This window comes from Molothrus ater, chromosome 3 (assembly GCF_012460135.2).
Source record: "Molothrus ater isolate BHLD 08-10-18 breed brown headed cowbird chromosome 3, BPBGC_Mater_1.1, whole genome shotgun sequence".
Taxonomy (NCBI): Eukaryota; Metazoa; Chordata; class Aves; order Passeriformes; family Icteridae; genus Molothrus; species Molothrus ater.
In genome coordinates this window covers 53269839-53285372 of record NC_050480.2, presented here as the reverse complement: position 1 = coordinate 53285372, position 15534 = coordinate 53269839, and the positions used below count along the sequence as shown (strand labels likewise).

General features: G+C 39.4%; 1 protein-coding gene across 4 annotated transcripts in view; it reads left to right on the top strand.

The window, feature by feature from the left end:
* Window positions 1–15534, top strand: part of ARID1B (AT-rich interaction domain 1B) — a 325133-nt gene that overhangs the window by 235071 nt on the left and 74528 nt on the right. For all 4 annotated transcript variants that reach the window (XM_036379450.2, XM_036379449.2, XM_036379453.2 and 1 more), the window contains one exon: window positions 8347–8436. In XM_036379450.2, coding sequence (XP_036235343.1) covers window positions 8347–8436 — 90 coding nt within the window. The remainder of the gene's footprint in view (window positions 1–8346; window positions 8437–15534) is intronic.

Genomic DNA, 15534 nt, shown 5'->3' with positions numbered 1-15534 from the left:
TAAACAATTGATCTGTTGTTTGGTTAAAATTTGGCAATGTTAAAGTTAGGAGTTAAGATTTTTATTAGGTGGCAAATTTTAGAAATGTATGTCTGCTACATCTGTTGTGCTTCTCAGGCTCTTGAATGCAGGTGACACAATAAGGAGCAGCTTAGAGAAAAAATCTCCTCCTAGTTATAAATATAGTCTAGAGAATGAGCACTGATAATGAAAAATTCTTCCTTTTGGAACTTGGTTTAAATCCCTAAATAGAATTCTGAGGTTTTAAGTTTCAGGTGTGTGGCCGGGTAGGTTTCATTTCTGGAAGGAAGAAATGAGCCAAAAAAGAAATACTACCCTCTCCTTTGTCAGGAGCTTTTAGATATTTAGCACTTGCATCAATTGCAGTTTTATATTCAGTTTAATTGACATCTTATAGAAAATTTGAGAATTGTTTTCCACTAGCTGAAGTATATGCTTTTTTGCATTACACGTAATTACTACAAACATGTAGTGATGTGTCCTAAGTAATTACAGATTACTAAATCCATACAACCCTTTATAATCTTCTACTTCAGTTCAAATGCAAGCAAAACTACCATTTTTATGGAAGGATTAAAAGGACAGAGTGAAAAAACACAGTATGCCTACGAGGTCTGAATCACTCTCTAAAGAACATAGGCACTTTTTAAAAAAATTTAAGGGAATACAATTTTCAAAATCGAAAAGCAATTCAGAGGCCCTGTAGAGGCGTGAGAGAAAGTGCTGGCAAGCCTTGGCCGCAGCCTCTCCCAACCCCTCTCATCCCAATTCACGCCATCCCTTTGGAGGGACGCAGCAGCAGAGTGCAAAACATGTGGAGGGGTGGTTAAAGGAGACTTTAGAGGGGAAAAAAAAGAAATTAAATCAGTGGCTGAGCTTTGAAGAGGTCTGTCTAGTGCAGAGCAGCGAGCGAGTGGGGAAGAAAGGAGCAAGCACCTCATCTAATCTTTCTTCTGGGGACCCAGGTGGACAAATTGGCAACCCTGTTCACAGCCTCCCCCCAACCCCCTTTGTAGCGTAAGAACTGCTAATCGGATCCATGCTGCTGCAACTGTGGTTAGTTATTAACAGAATAAAAGCAGATTTCTTCAAAAGAATGGGTTGGGGAAAACGGCTCTACAAAATTGCAAGGTTGTTAGAATCTTAAATGCACAGCAGTCGGTTTTTCCCTATTCTGAATTAGGCGATGAATACGGCCTTTCATCTGTCACTGTGCCCATTTCTTCAGAAGGCAGCCAAACATTAGGCTTCTCAAACAAAAAAAAAATTGTTTGAAAGAGGAAAAATATTGGGGAACAGGAAGAATAGGAAAACGAGAAGGAGAAATCAGGTTTTGTTTTTATTAATTTGGCCTGGTGAGAGAAATATGAGCTTGCCTGCTCTATTCAGTTCCTGCATGCCAGCCACTGTGAGCCACCGATTGTGAATGTGGGGATTAGAAAAGCTTTAGCTGGTTGCTATCCTGGGCTGCACCATTCTGGACTGGCCTCCAGCAGAAATATCCTTGGCTGGAAACTCTCCCAAGCTTAATGGAAATAATGCATTAAATGGATGCAGAGTTAGGCAGAGGTGAAAGCAGAAAGAATTTGATTCCCCCAAATGAAACTTCTCATGACTGCAAAGTGAAATTACAGGTTTGGGGTAGGTGTTACTGAAGATAGAGAAGCAGATTCTTAGATTTAGACTGACTTATGCCTTCACTTACACAAGTAATTAAATGATGCATCCTTAATATTGAGGAGCTCTACTGCCTTCCTGGTTTGCAGCAGAATTTGGAATTTGTTGTCAGGCAGACAGGGGCTTGCAGTGACCTACTGGAAAGCCACTCAGTATTTGGGTGAGCTGCATGCTTCTGAGGATTCCAATTGACAGCTTGCTTTGGTCTTATTTCCAAAATCTCAGGAGAAAGTGCTTCACTTTGGTCCAAACACAGAAGTGACTTCTGGATGGGGCATGGATGAAACAGACCTGCTTGACAGTGTCTGCTGCTGCTCTCCCTTCCCCTCCAGAGCAAAAAGAGCTTTGGCCTTGGAGGGCAATACATTTTCTTTCCTGCCCCTTGCCGCCAAGACAATTGTCAGTTCAGGCAGTACTAACAATTATTTCACTTCATGCTCCTGAGTATTTGTTACAGTCTTTATACCTTACTCAGAGGTTCCACAATCTGGGAATAAATCTTGGATGTCTAATTTGACAGACCCCAGTTTCACAGTTTCAGCTAATTAATTCTTTTTTTTTTTTTCTTTTTGAAGTCCATAATATAATGAATTATTCTGTAGTAAGGGTGACATTTGGATGGTGTTCCATAAGTAATACGTTGGGACTACATACTGAGTAATGAGGATGAAACAAAATATTGAGTAGCTACCTCATCCTGTCAGTGTCAACTTTGCTTTGAATTAAATGTTATATCATGTCAAACAAGTAGCTTCTACTCATGAAATTAAGATGTTTATGCTTTTGCATTTGTGTGGAGAAAAGTCAGAGCTAGGGTTCTCTAGGCCCCTTTGCTCATTGTTGCATTTTTAATGGAGACTTGTGAGCAATTTGGCTCTTAAGTTACAGTAATTTCTTTGAAACTCACCCACAACCCCATTCTTGATATGGTGAATGTAACATAGATAGGAAAAAAGCACGTGAAAGTGTAACTTTCAAGTGTTGGTAGTCTGAGAATTTTACACTTTCATGAGAAGCAAAGGGGGGGTTTTGCTTCTCGTTGATTTTATACAGATTGTGATAGTCACTGACATATGTTAGGGAATCTGTGTCTTTAAAGCATGATACATTTATTTTAAGAGGTAATTTGGAAAATCAGGGCTGGGCCTGACAACAGTCTTGATAACACTTTATGATATAGGAACATCCCCAAATCTGGCATAAGTTGATAAGCTCCTTGTTTAGAAGCTTGTACAGAAGCTTGCTGTTGCTGCAATGGAACAAATCAGCTTCCTGCAGTCCTGCTTTCAGTGAGCCTCTCAGCCAGCCACCTAAAGCATTCCAAGGCAGGAGGGTTCTGGGTTTAGTCCCAAGTTCCTGACACAGGGAAATTGTGGAAATTGTCTTGGTAAGCAGGCTGCAGTGGATTACCAGCATTGTAAGGGGTTATCAGCTGTAGTGTGGTGCTGAGCAGAGCCAAAAGGCTTGGTTTGAGTGTGTTTGACTCCACATATCCCCAGCACAGCCACAGCTGCTGTATCTGAAAGGGTCCTCATATCCCAGGCCTTTTAAAACATCTGCACTCAGATTACTGCATAGATAGAAGGAAGGTTTTCATATTTTGCATGTCTTAATTTGAGAGAATATGCAAACAACCCTTGCTTTTTACTGGAATGAACAAGTAATTTAAAAATACTGTTGATACAACAGGAAGCTTGGCTACAATGCATAAATTAAGGAATAAAATAATTCTTTATTCTTAAAGGGTCATAGATGAAAGATGAAAGAGATAACACAAAACACATGACCAGTTTCCCTTTATGCTACCCATAGAAAAATTTCTTTCCTTTGAGGTCATTTGCACCTCACTTCCAATTTCCTGAAAAGTTCATTTGAAACACTCCCATATAGAAGCCTATTTATGTTCTTTCATTTCTGATGTAGGGATCCGAGACCTGGAATGTCTCTTCTGGTCTGTGAGCCTTTATTGTAACATTGACTGTGTGATGATTATCCTATTATTTTATCAGATTTCATCCTAATCACTAGATTTTCAGGACCTCATTATTCCTAAAACAAAGTTGTTTCAAGTTCCAGTAATGGTTTGATTATCCTCCTAAACATCATCATGCTCTTTTTCCTCCCTGATATTTAGCCTCAAATATATTCTTAGAAAGAAGTCACAAAATTCCAGCTCTAGTTTTTGTCATAGTAAATAATACACCTTTCAGCCTCCTGTCATTTCATGCTGGTAGCTGGTTTCCATTCCAGTTTGTATTAGGCTTTCTGGGTTTGTCTCTATGAAGGCCCGCCAGTGACACATCAGCAGTGATGTTGTGCTGTCTTACCTCTACTGTAAACAATCCTCCTAATTTATGCTAGTGATCAATTTGTTTCTTTGAGTACCACATGACATAGTTAAGTGTAGCTGTTTGTAGGCTATATCCATTTTAGGTCAACAGATATGGTCAGATTTTTCCTTCCTTTTTTCCTCCTGTATCTGCCTGATAACCTACAGCTCTTCAGTTATAAAAGGCCCGGTTCTGATCCATGTATATAAACGTTTGCATTTTTAATACTGCAAGACAAAAGGTGATCACAAGGGTTTCTTAGGTAGTACTTTGATCATCCTTTGTATTGACTAATATTACCTACTTTGTGATCAATCAATGTCATTAATCCAGTCATAGCGCTCAATTCCTAAATTAGATTGGAAATTGTCCCAAAGACAACCCACAAGATCTGTAACTTCTGCCTTTCCTTCAGCCTAGTGTTCCATTTTCAACACAGGCTGTGATCAGTCCCCCACCCTCCAGTTCCTCATGCATCTTAAAATTCCTGTGCTTATACCCCTCCTTCCCCCCTTAACTGGTTATTTTCCAGAGGGAACCTGTTATCACCAAAGTGTTTTCTCGACTCAACTGTTCAGGCATAATTCTGTGAGGTATTGTCCAGCTGCTACAGGGCATCACAGCTGAGCATCCTCCAGTATCATTACAGTGATGGGAGCAGAGAGCCCTCAGCATCTTTCAAAACATTGTTGATGTGGACTGTAAGGACTCCTCCTCAGCCGAATATCAAAGGTCTGCTCTTGCTTGCTATGTTGACCCTAAGGAATTAGGGTCAACAGAAGTACACCTAAACTTTTTACAGTTTAACTCCAAGGCTGTAGCCATAATGCAGTCTCTGTTTAGTACTTTTCTCAGTCCATCTTCGCCAAACATAGTGCACATTCTCTCGTGACTTCATTTGAAGTGAAGATTTTCAACGTGAAAAAATTTAAAAGCATTTGACATAATTTATAAAATAGAAAACACGCTTACAAATATAGTATTATGCATTTTTAAATTCCCTTACCTCTTCAGATGACTTTTTCTTATTTTAAAAAGCAGATACTATATTAGGTAGACTGCTGGTTTCAGTAGTTTTAACAATTAATTTTACTAGGTAGCTATATAAATTTGTATAGCATTTTGCTCGTCTGTTAAGTATAGGGGAAAGAACTAGCATGGCAGCTTATATCCTTTTAACACGCGTTATTGCATTTTCTTTGGTTTTGCATAACAGTAATATTGTGAAACGTCTGTAGTATTCACTTTGCATAAATTTTGGCAGGTGGAGTATGTCACCAGTGTGGCAACAGTGGTATACAAAAGATGGGAAAAGGTCATCCCTGTTTAAACTTTCTTCTGTGTATCACTGGGTCAAAGGAGGCACTAGTCTGTCAGTGGAAAAAAAAAATACTGGATTTTTGGATAGCTGTAGAAGTTATGTTAAAAATTAAAAAAAAAAGTTGTTTTTCTTTCGTAGAAGTTTTCCTTCCCTAATAAAATAGAAAAGTCTGTTCATATGTTATTTAAAGTGTCTTCCAAGAAACACAACAGCAATACTGGTTGAAAGAGAAAAGGATTACTATCATTTAAAGGAAAGAAACAGAAAATCTTTAAGGTCATTTCTTTTCATGACAAAGAAACTTAAAAAGCATGGCAGACAGGATCTTCAAAGGTTCTAAAGTCCTGTCATCAGCTCCCAATCAATAGGTGTTAGATACCCAAATTAAGAGTTCAGTTCAAGTCTTCAAAGGTATTTGGGTGCTTAACCTCTTTTTACCTTTCACATCACTTCTAAGAATAAAATGGCAGTTTGATTGAAAACGCTCTGATGCAGTACCTTCATGTCCAGCACCTGGATAATCTGTAGCACCCACTGATAATCAGTGTAGTGGATACTTCTCTTGGAAATTTGTTACTTACACAGAGTTGGTCATGTTTATGAAACGTTTTTCTTTGTGAAACAAAAGCTTTGCTTGACAGTTTGTTTAATAAGGGAAAAAAACAGAAGTACACCTAAAAAAATAGCATAAATGTTTGCAGAGACTGACAATTCCTGTGAATCTGCAAAACTCCAGAGTCTGTATTGACTGAGGATGTGGATGAAATCGATTTCTTCATAAAAGTTGTACAGGTACTGTTCTACAATTTGACTTTACTGGTCAGTGATTGAACATTTGCCTGTGTGGGATAAGGCTTCAGCCAGATAACTGATGTTAGTATCAGGGTGAAAAAAACAGACATCATCTATAATATGCAAAATATGTTGCCTATCATAGATATTCTCTGCACTATAGCTTCTCTCAAAGTTGCCAAGCATCTACCTAAAGGAGGATCCTCTGAGAGCTATGTGGTGCAGTCAGAACCACTCCTGCTTTTTATTACTTTTTTTTTTTTTTAAGTGTTTGTAGAAATCTTAGATGGTTCACATCAACTTGAAGTGCTCTCTCTGATAGCGGTGCCTGGGGCATACACAGTGGAAGCGGCAGTGCCCTGTGTTAACATGGAAATGCTGTTTGTTTACAGTCTTGAGTCACTGAATCCTTCCTGTCAAGCCGAAAGCTTTCATTATAATGCAGGCACTTACCATCTCCACAGCCTGCTCTTGAGTGACATCAAAACATAAGCTGGAATTTGTCATTATTATTGTCATATGCCTCAGAGTTCGTGAATGGGCTGTGGAACCCAAAGCCTTGGGTGCTGAGTGGCATGTTTGGTCTTTTGGAGGAACAATTCTGCCTCTGGTCGAGCATTTGCATCTCTGAGACAGTTGTCACAGCTGCTCCCGGTAGTGTTGACTGTCATGTTTTTAGTGCAAAAGCACCTCATCTGAATAGCTAGGCAGTGGTTACACTCCACATTTCACAGATTTTCTCTTTGTTCTGTATCAATCTGGCCCCTTCTTCAGAGTTGCTGCTGAGAGCCGGTGGCTTTGGGATGGGAAGTGGATGGGGCAGAGCAGACACGTTTGCTTTCCTGCATTTATGTCCAAGCTGGGGCCCTTGGTCGCTCTAAAGGGCAGCCCCTGCTGCCCCTGCTGTCAGCCCGGCTCCCAGTGCCAGCACCATCTGCAGGATTCCTGCTCCTGCCACTGCAGAGGGGCAGCTGCTGAGCAGGAGGAAATGAGTCTCAGCAGGCACAAATCTATTGCCTGTGTTTTTATTCTTTCCATTTCTTTCAAATGGAAAACAATCTGAACAGTTTCTGAGGATGAGAGGTATAAATCTGTCTGCTGCTATTTATACTGTGCTCGTCACTGCAAGTGTCTAAATGCTTAAAGTATATATTTGCTGCCTAACCTGAGGTGGTCTTCAAGCCACTTGGGCTCTCACAAGCAGGCATGTATAAGACCAAGAGCAAAGAGGAGTCCTAGGGGATGTCCAGGTCTCATTCTTCCTCCTGCTCGGGCTGAGGCAGGTTGATGCCTCAGCTTGAGGCTCCTGGGGCATTGGGAGGGTGGTAATGGGAGGGTGGTAAGATGGACCTCTGTACTTGACACGGTGTTGAATGGTGACCCAGAGGAGTGACTTGCATCAGTGCAGTAAGCATCTGCTTTATTATCCATTAACACTGAAAAGGAACGTTTTGTGTTCTGAGCCTCACAGACAGCACTGGGAGTGTTCTGCTTGTTTGGGTGGGTTGACAGCAAGAACAAGGACATAAAAATGAATGTGTCTGTTCTGGCTAGTTATTTTAATAAATAACTTCCCCTTGTTTTTATTTTAATAATAAGATACCCCTTTGCTATCTGATCTCTTTCAAACATTCACTTTCACCATGCGTGCCTACATGTTATTCTTTATTCCCATATTCTACATGGACATTCAAACAATATTAAAACCACTGATTCATTTAAATACTTTTTAAACTGTTGTTGTTAGTCATTTTTGTATTGACCGAATTTTTCATTGGTAATATTGTTGGCAGCAGTCCATGTCTGCCTGGCTGGAGGCCAGTTTAAACTAGGCAGGATGAGCCCTATTGTTCAGCAGACTTGAATTTTGTTAAACTCCCTAACAGAAATATGTGTCAGGAGATTTGCAGCTATAAATTGGATCATGTTGGTGAGGTTGGGAACTCGCTCAGTGCGAAATTGAACATTTCGCCATGCCTGTTGCTAAATGTGTTTGTGCATGTTTCCTCCATGGGTTTCAAAAAATAAAAGGAAAAAAAAAGAAAAACGTATGAAAAACAGCTAGACCTGTTGAGCTCTGTCTTTACCTTATACAGCTGGTACTTTCTTTGATGTTGAGTGGTTGAAAAATGCAGCAATGCTTGGTTTTGTGCACAGAAATGCTAAAAGCAAGTGTATTTTCCCTTTTTTCTCTGTGTGTTACAGGCAGTCAGATGCCACCGCAGCCTCCTGGCAGCCAGTCAGAATCCAGCTCCCACCCTGCCTTGAGCCAGTCACCAATGCCACAGGACCGAGGTTTGTTAGGTGTTGGGACTTTTTCAGTTGGTGCCAAATGCAGCCTTCATTTTAAGTTGCACATTAGCAGTGAGATTTCCTGGAATTTCTTTTCTTTTCCCATGGAAAATAATGACAGTCTTCATTGTAAAAAGCTTGGGGGGCTTCTGTCTCTGGGTAAAGAGCAACTGAATAGCAGGTTTTACCAAACTATAATTGAAAATAAGGTTTTCTCAAAATACAGTGAATGCCCAGAGTATAAAGGCAGTTTCTGTAAATACTTGAGTCATGTCCTGAAGAATACAGCTCTTCATTTTCTATCTTGTAATTAAGATGTAGAGAAAGAGTGCTAACTAGGAGCAGTTTTGCTACTGTTCTCAAAATTGTCATCTCTAATATCTTTACATGGACACAATAGTCCTCTAGCCAGTTCTCGGATAAAATATCTTTAAAAATAAAGGGAAATCAAATATTTAGGTCAAATGGTTCAATCATTTGGAAATCTTGCCATGGAAAACCTTGCAGGCAAGAGCACTGTTCTAAAAGGGTGCTCCCTACCATGTGCTCACAAAAATAAGCAGAGCATTTTTAAGTTAAATTTGCCTTTTATAAACATTAAGCCCTTTTTCCTTTCACCTCCTTTTTCCCTAGCTGATGGAATACAGTTGTCACAGCTTTGTTGCGTGGCCATACGTGCGATCAACTGCTGTAAACCGGGCATCCTGTCCATGCAGTGGTTAACATGTGCCAGTGACAGGCTTGCAAAACAGACACATGATAACTGTGATAAACATGGAGTTATTTATGAAATGCCCCTCCTAAAATGTCTTGCTTCCAGAAATATCCCAAGTAGCACCATATGGGGATACCATAAATACTAGAAGTTTTCTCACAGTGAAACAAGTTGAACTCACAGAATGACAAATTTCTGGGATAGCATCCAGGAGGAGCGAAGAGGACTCACAAAGAAGAGCAGAGAGTCTTAATTTTTGCTATTTTTCTGTGTTGAATGTCCCCTCCTCCAGGAATGCTGATTAATGAGAACATGAAATACAGGATTCCATGCTGATTTGTTCTGTTTCCTTTTCAGTCATTCTTTATACTCAGTTGTTAGTGCAGGGACATATTTTCCCATTAAAAAAATTCAAAATAACATACGTGTTTGGTGAAAAAAGAATGCCCTCGGTACATAATGCAAAGACCTGATGCTTTGTGGGATAGAAATGTCACGAAGCAGCAGGAATGGATCAGATGAAGGCTTTGAAGACCCAAACATCTCAGAAAGATGTGTGCATTTCCTGGCACAACTGGGTCTTGGCATAAAATGTTAGAGTGCCCAGTAATAATTATTTCTGCAGAGTATGTTCCTCACCTGGCTTTGGGGGACAAGTTAGGCAGGTCTGACAGAACTGGAAAGGTCAAACCCCTCTGTTTCTGCTGTAGAACAAAACTGGGGTTCAGTGTATGATCAGGAGAGGCAGACAGGTATTCAGAAGTAAAGCAGAACACAGCTGCCATAACTGGAAAGTCAAACAAGTAAGTAACAGTGAGAGAAGTAAAATTTACAGATTGATTTAGTTTGTTTTTTGTCTACACAGTGAGAATTGTGGTTATGTTCCTAGAGAAAATGTCTTCAGGAATGTTGCAGGTTTTGAACACTTTACATGCAAAATCTGGTGTAATATGCATGATCCTTGTGACCCAGCTTGTACAAGAAGTCCATTTGTTTCATGCAGGAGATTCAAACTTTGTAACTAGCTAGGTCATATTGATTTTGCAGAACATGTTCCCCAAAGCTTCTCTAAAGTCTGTGCTGTATGCGCATAAACATGCGTGCATTCCCTTTTGTGCCCTGTCATTGATTAGAGGCTCCTTTGAAATGGAAAACTTCACCTTTTAAAAAGGCTGTTACATTAGTTGATTCCTTTGCTTGCTTGAACTGGTTTCCACAGAACTTGAAGAAAGGAAGGAGGGGGAATGATGGGGACTCAAAGGGAAGGTGCTTGTCATTTACTGATAAAAACCTGAGCAGAAAATCGTTGCTGCTAAGGACACCTGATCCTTGGGCATCTGTTACAGTAATTTAGACTCTCGGCTTACTGATACACTTTCTCCTAAAAAAGAGAAAAAAAGTTAAAGGAAAATGAAAACAAAAACCCCCGAGACACTCCATAGGATAAGGTAATGTTTGTTTTCACACTTTGTGTAGCATTTCTTTCTTTGTTTAGAGAGAGAATGGATGAACAAAAGACTACTAATCATTGCTTGATCAGAATCCTCTGCTCTCAATACTTGGAAAAAATGTTATTTACCAGCTATCATGAAGATTGACCAATGGGTGGAGTCGGAGCTGTAGCACTTCAGGATGCTAAACCACTACTTTGAATCATTAAGTTTAGACTTACTTATTTTATTGTTGAAGTGTTTGATTATATTTTATCGTGCTTTCCATGGTTACTCTGCACCCTTCTGGGATTTTTATGTTTGCCTACCTAAGACTCTACATCCCTTGTTTCACAATGCAGCATGAAGCAATGACCACATTTTTACATGTACATTCTGTGTGTGATAGTAGGGGAGTAGTAATGTACTGCATATATACAGTAATAAGAGTTTCTTGGGGGATTGGATTTTTTTGTGCTCCTCAGGTTTCTTTTTATATAGCTTATTTAATACTTTTTGTAATAAGCATTAAAATGCTTACTTCTAAAAAATAATTTTTAAATTTTTCATGTACTGCTCAAGCTGTAGAACTTTTGGACCTGCTCCATGTAAATGTAGCCTGTTGTTCTAGGCACTTCTGTTCTTGTCCCACAACCGGTGACTGGCTGCTGTTGTTTGATGCCCAGTCAGTGAAATGGTTTTAGTTCTGCCAACACATGTTGGCTACCTAAGAAATAAGAAATTGCATTTATTTGATGTACATAACCTATTTCTTAGCTCACATGACTTGGAAAGCAGTGGGACTTGAAGTCAAGTCCCATACGTGTTAAAGAACTGTTGGAGTCAGACAGCTGTGGAGACAGACTGGTGTCAGAAGTCTCTTGGAGAAGCAAGAGTGTGTTTAGGTGCTGCTGAATCCCAACAATTACCATGACTTGGGACTACCATAATGACAGGGTCATCATGACTAATTGAGGTAGTCATCAAAATTTGCTTCATTTTTGGGAGGAAGGAGGATGCACATCTTGCTCTCTGTTTCTAATAGACCTCCTCCAGACTTTTCTTTATATGATCAAAAGTAGGGATTCCGTATTTTGTGTTTATTGAAGTCAAGGGTCCTTATAAACTTTCTTTGCATCAGCCCCAGAGGAAGGGCAGCTGTCATAATTATTCAGCAAATACTTGAGGCCAAATACACAGCCACTTGAGTTCCCTATGTATCTATTTATTTGTTTGGATTTTGGAAGCTGTAGTTTGAGGATATCCTTAGTAGCCAGAAGTGTTCAGCGAGTTCGAAGTTATTTCTAGGGATCAAATAGAAGCCCAGCACATCCCAATTGACCCTCTAAATTAGTTTCCTGAAGCTGCAGCCTGAAAAAGAAACCTCTGTCCTGGCCATTAGCTTATACTCCCATTCTTACTTTTGTAAACTAACAGAGATTTCTGTCTGCTTCTATGAACGTTCACCTGTGCAAGCACTGTTAGGACAATATCTGTCATAATAATGTTGAAATAGGCACTTTTACCCCTGCAGGAATGAATGGTTCCTTATGTAATTCTGAAAAAGTTAGAAAACTTACCTGCTTTTAAACAGTATTTTCATGCCTATGCAGTTGGGTATGTAGATGTCAGGTTTCAGTCTTATATTAAAATAGTGAATTGGGAGCTCCTGAAAACCATTGAATTTAATGAAAACAGTTAATGACTTCACATTATTACTCTAGCAAGCACTCTCATAATGGGGATACTTAAAGAAGCCTTATTTATTAGTGCAAATGTATATGGGTCAGAATTAATTTTTAAAAAATCTTTAATTGTTTTCCCCTTATAATTTTCACAGCGGTACATAGTTAAATATTCATGATAATGCTGATGATATGCTAAAGGTCTGAAATAGATCTGGAGTCTCAAAATCAACACAGGTTATTTAACCCTTTTCATCTAATGCACCACTGGGGACTTGCGGAGCGAAATCCCAGAGCACTGGAATAATTAGAAGATAGTAATGAGGATTTAATTAGTCCTTGAGATATGCTGAAATAGGACCACTGAGAACTTTTCTTTTTGGACATGGATTGCAAGCAGAATTGATGCCGTTGCAGCTGCTGTGATGTGCTGGAAAATGTATTCCATTGCTGGAGGCAGTTTCATGGCAGCATTCTGTGCCTGTCAGATCTGTGTGGACAGTGCCTGGAGTAATCACCTCCAAAATTGTTGAATAGAAGTTGCCGCCTTCTCCATTACCTTCTCCTAGTACCTTTTCATTTTTTTCTTTTTTATGTCGTTCTTTCTGTTCTACCTTTATTTTGTTCCGTTGTTGACATCCAGCTTTTGAGGAGTGTTGTACAGTTGTGTGCTCTATTAAAAACATATCACAGTCAGGCACAAGGAGTCCCTGAAAACTGCTTGCTCTTAAGAGTACAGGTGTTACACTAAGCAAAATTTGGATCTTTCTGACACTGCTGCTTGTAAGGTTTATCCTCAGATCTTGTCCTTATTTAGTATTAGATCTTCACAGAAGTGATATATATCAGTAGCTGCAATGTAGTAAATTTAAATAGCTTTTTTGGCAGTCAAGATGTTATCCAGTAAGAGGTTGTAACAGATGGGATGTGATCAGGCATTTTGATGTTCTCTTTGTGCTTCCCTACAAACACTAAGTAGCAACTGAATTCCTGTAACTAAAATTCCCTAATTTACCCATTAGATTTCATACAGGTATTTTTCTCCCCTTTAACTGTTTTCTGGGCATGCTTATTTGTACGCAGTCGTTACATAAATTCCACTGTCACGCATTTTCTTCTAATGAAATATAAATGTTTTTGCTCGTGTGGAAGACACAGCATACCAATCAGGTGTTTTGCACCTACAGTTCCTGATCAGATTTATGGCTTAATACTGACATTTGGTGGTAGAGATTCTTTTCCCTGAAATCTATTTTTTCTTAAAAAGGGGAAACCAGAAGGAAGAAAATAGATCAAAGAATTCTTATTGCAACAAGAAAGATACTGTAGTTTGCTTTTAGATCTTAAAAAGACTTTTTCCCTGAGAATACGTTTTTTGCTCTCATTTGGGGATTTGGGATCTATTCAGAGCACTGAGGAGCTAGAGAATAAAATGATTCTTGTCATTAACATTCTTCTGCTTGCCATGTTAACGATGACACCACTTAAGGTTAAATCAGACTTGGTAATAAGTTTACTTGATGTAGACTGAAGTATTTCAGGCTCTTAAAGAAAGATGCTTGAGACATGCATAGAGTACAAAGCCACAGGTATGTTTGAGTGCCTCTTCTGCACACAGCATTCTCCAAGTGGGTCAGTGCCGGGGAGCTGAGCTCTGTCTGGTAGGCAGGAACACTCTGCCAGGCTGGGCAGAAATCATGCCCAGAAAACTGGGATAAGAGGAGCTGTGCCCTCAACAAACAGAAAAAGTGCATCACGTAAGGAGGAAAGGCAGGGTTTAGGAACTGTCACGCTAGCTCTGTAAAGCATCCCTTTTTTATCTCAAGGCACGTGATGAAGTAGGAACATGATGCTGAGGAGAACACAGAGCAGGTCTGTATGTGAAGGCAGAGCTGTGCAGTAGAGCCAGGCACCAAGCTTTTTTGGTAACTCAAAAAGCTACATTACTTTCTCAACTTAGTGAGTGCTAAATTTATTGACAGTTTCTAAAAAAATCGGGCCATCATTTATCTTCACCTCTGTATTTTTAATTGGATTGTAAAAGTGGAAGTGCACTGAAGTGTAGTGTCAGTGTGATAAGCAGGTTTTTAAAATATGTACACACTATTTTTCTTTGCTATTTTGATTAGCAATGCACAGCAAAAAAGCTTACAATATGTCTACTTTGATTAGTAATCATCATCTGGGAAGAAAAGTTCCTATTCTTCTCTCTGAGCTGTGGAGTGCATAGTTTTGTGTCTGTCTCTTATGTGTTTCAGGAAAACCTGCTTTTCTTGCCCAAAAGTATTAGAAATTATGTTACTCTGCCAAAACAGGTTAATTCTTAAAGAAGTCGATCACCATTTCAGGATGCTGGTTCCAGACTGTACTTGGATTTCAGACATACACCAGCCTGTCTCAGCTTTAGGTTGATCTGATTACTTGTGACCTATGCTAAATATACAGCAGGCCATCTGCAAGAAGAACCAAAGGACAAAAGGGTATGATTTACATATGATAAGCCATGCTGGGAGACAGCAAAACTGCAGAAGTCAGATGTGAAGTAGGTAATAATATCTGTACAATCAAAACCCAGTCTCAACAAATAAATTTTGTATATACTAGCAGCTGGTCATTGCACTCTTCTTGCTGATGTTAAATCTTGTTAGACTTGGAGATGAATCTTTATTTCATTTTTAAACTAAATTGGAGATTCTCTTTTTGAGATTAGGGAGCAGAATTGACTTATTCTGAGAGAGTTTATATAGTTGCCAGCAGAGAGACTTCTCAATAGAAAAGTTTCCACTGACTTCATTAGGCAGCCATCAAATTCCCTGCCTCTGGGCTCAGGGAGCAAGATAAGCTACAGCAGTTACTGAAGAAGAACTTGACAGAGTGACTCAATGTTGCTGTCACACGCTTGATGTGGAGTTGCTGGGTATGATCCCCATCCCTGGGAGAGCTTCCCATCATGGCCTATAAACTGGGAGCTGCCTGTGGTCTGCCTGTTCAACACCACCATGGTTGTCAGGACACTCAGTGCCTAAGTTAACCTTTCTATGAAGCTTCTGTAAAGATAAACAACCTCTGATCTAAGACCCTTTATGTCCTTTTAAATTAACATACAGGACAGTGAGTTGATACATACATTATATATATATACATATATATAATGTATATATTAATAGCTAACACTGGATAATTCCTACCATCCCAAAGGATCCCAAAAGAATAAACACTCATCAGGGAACAGCTGCAAATCAAGGAAAGGAAAAAATCAGTCAAATCATAA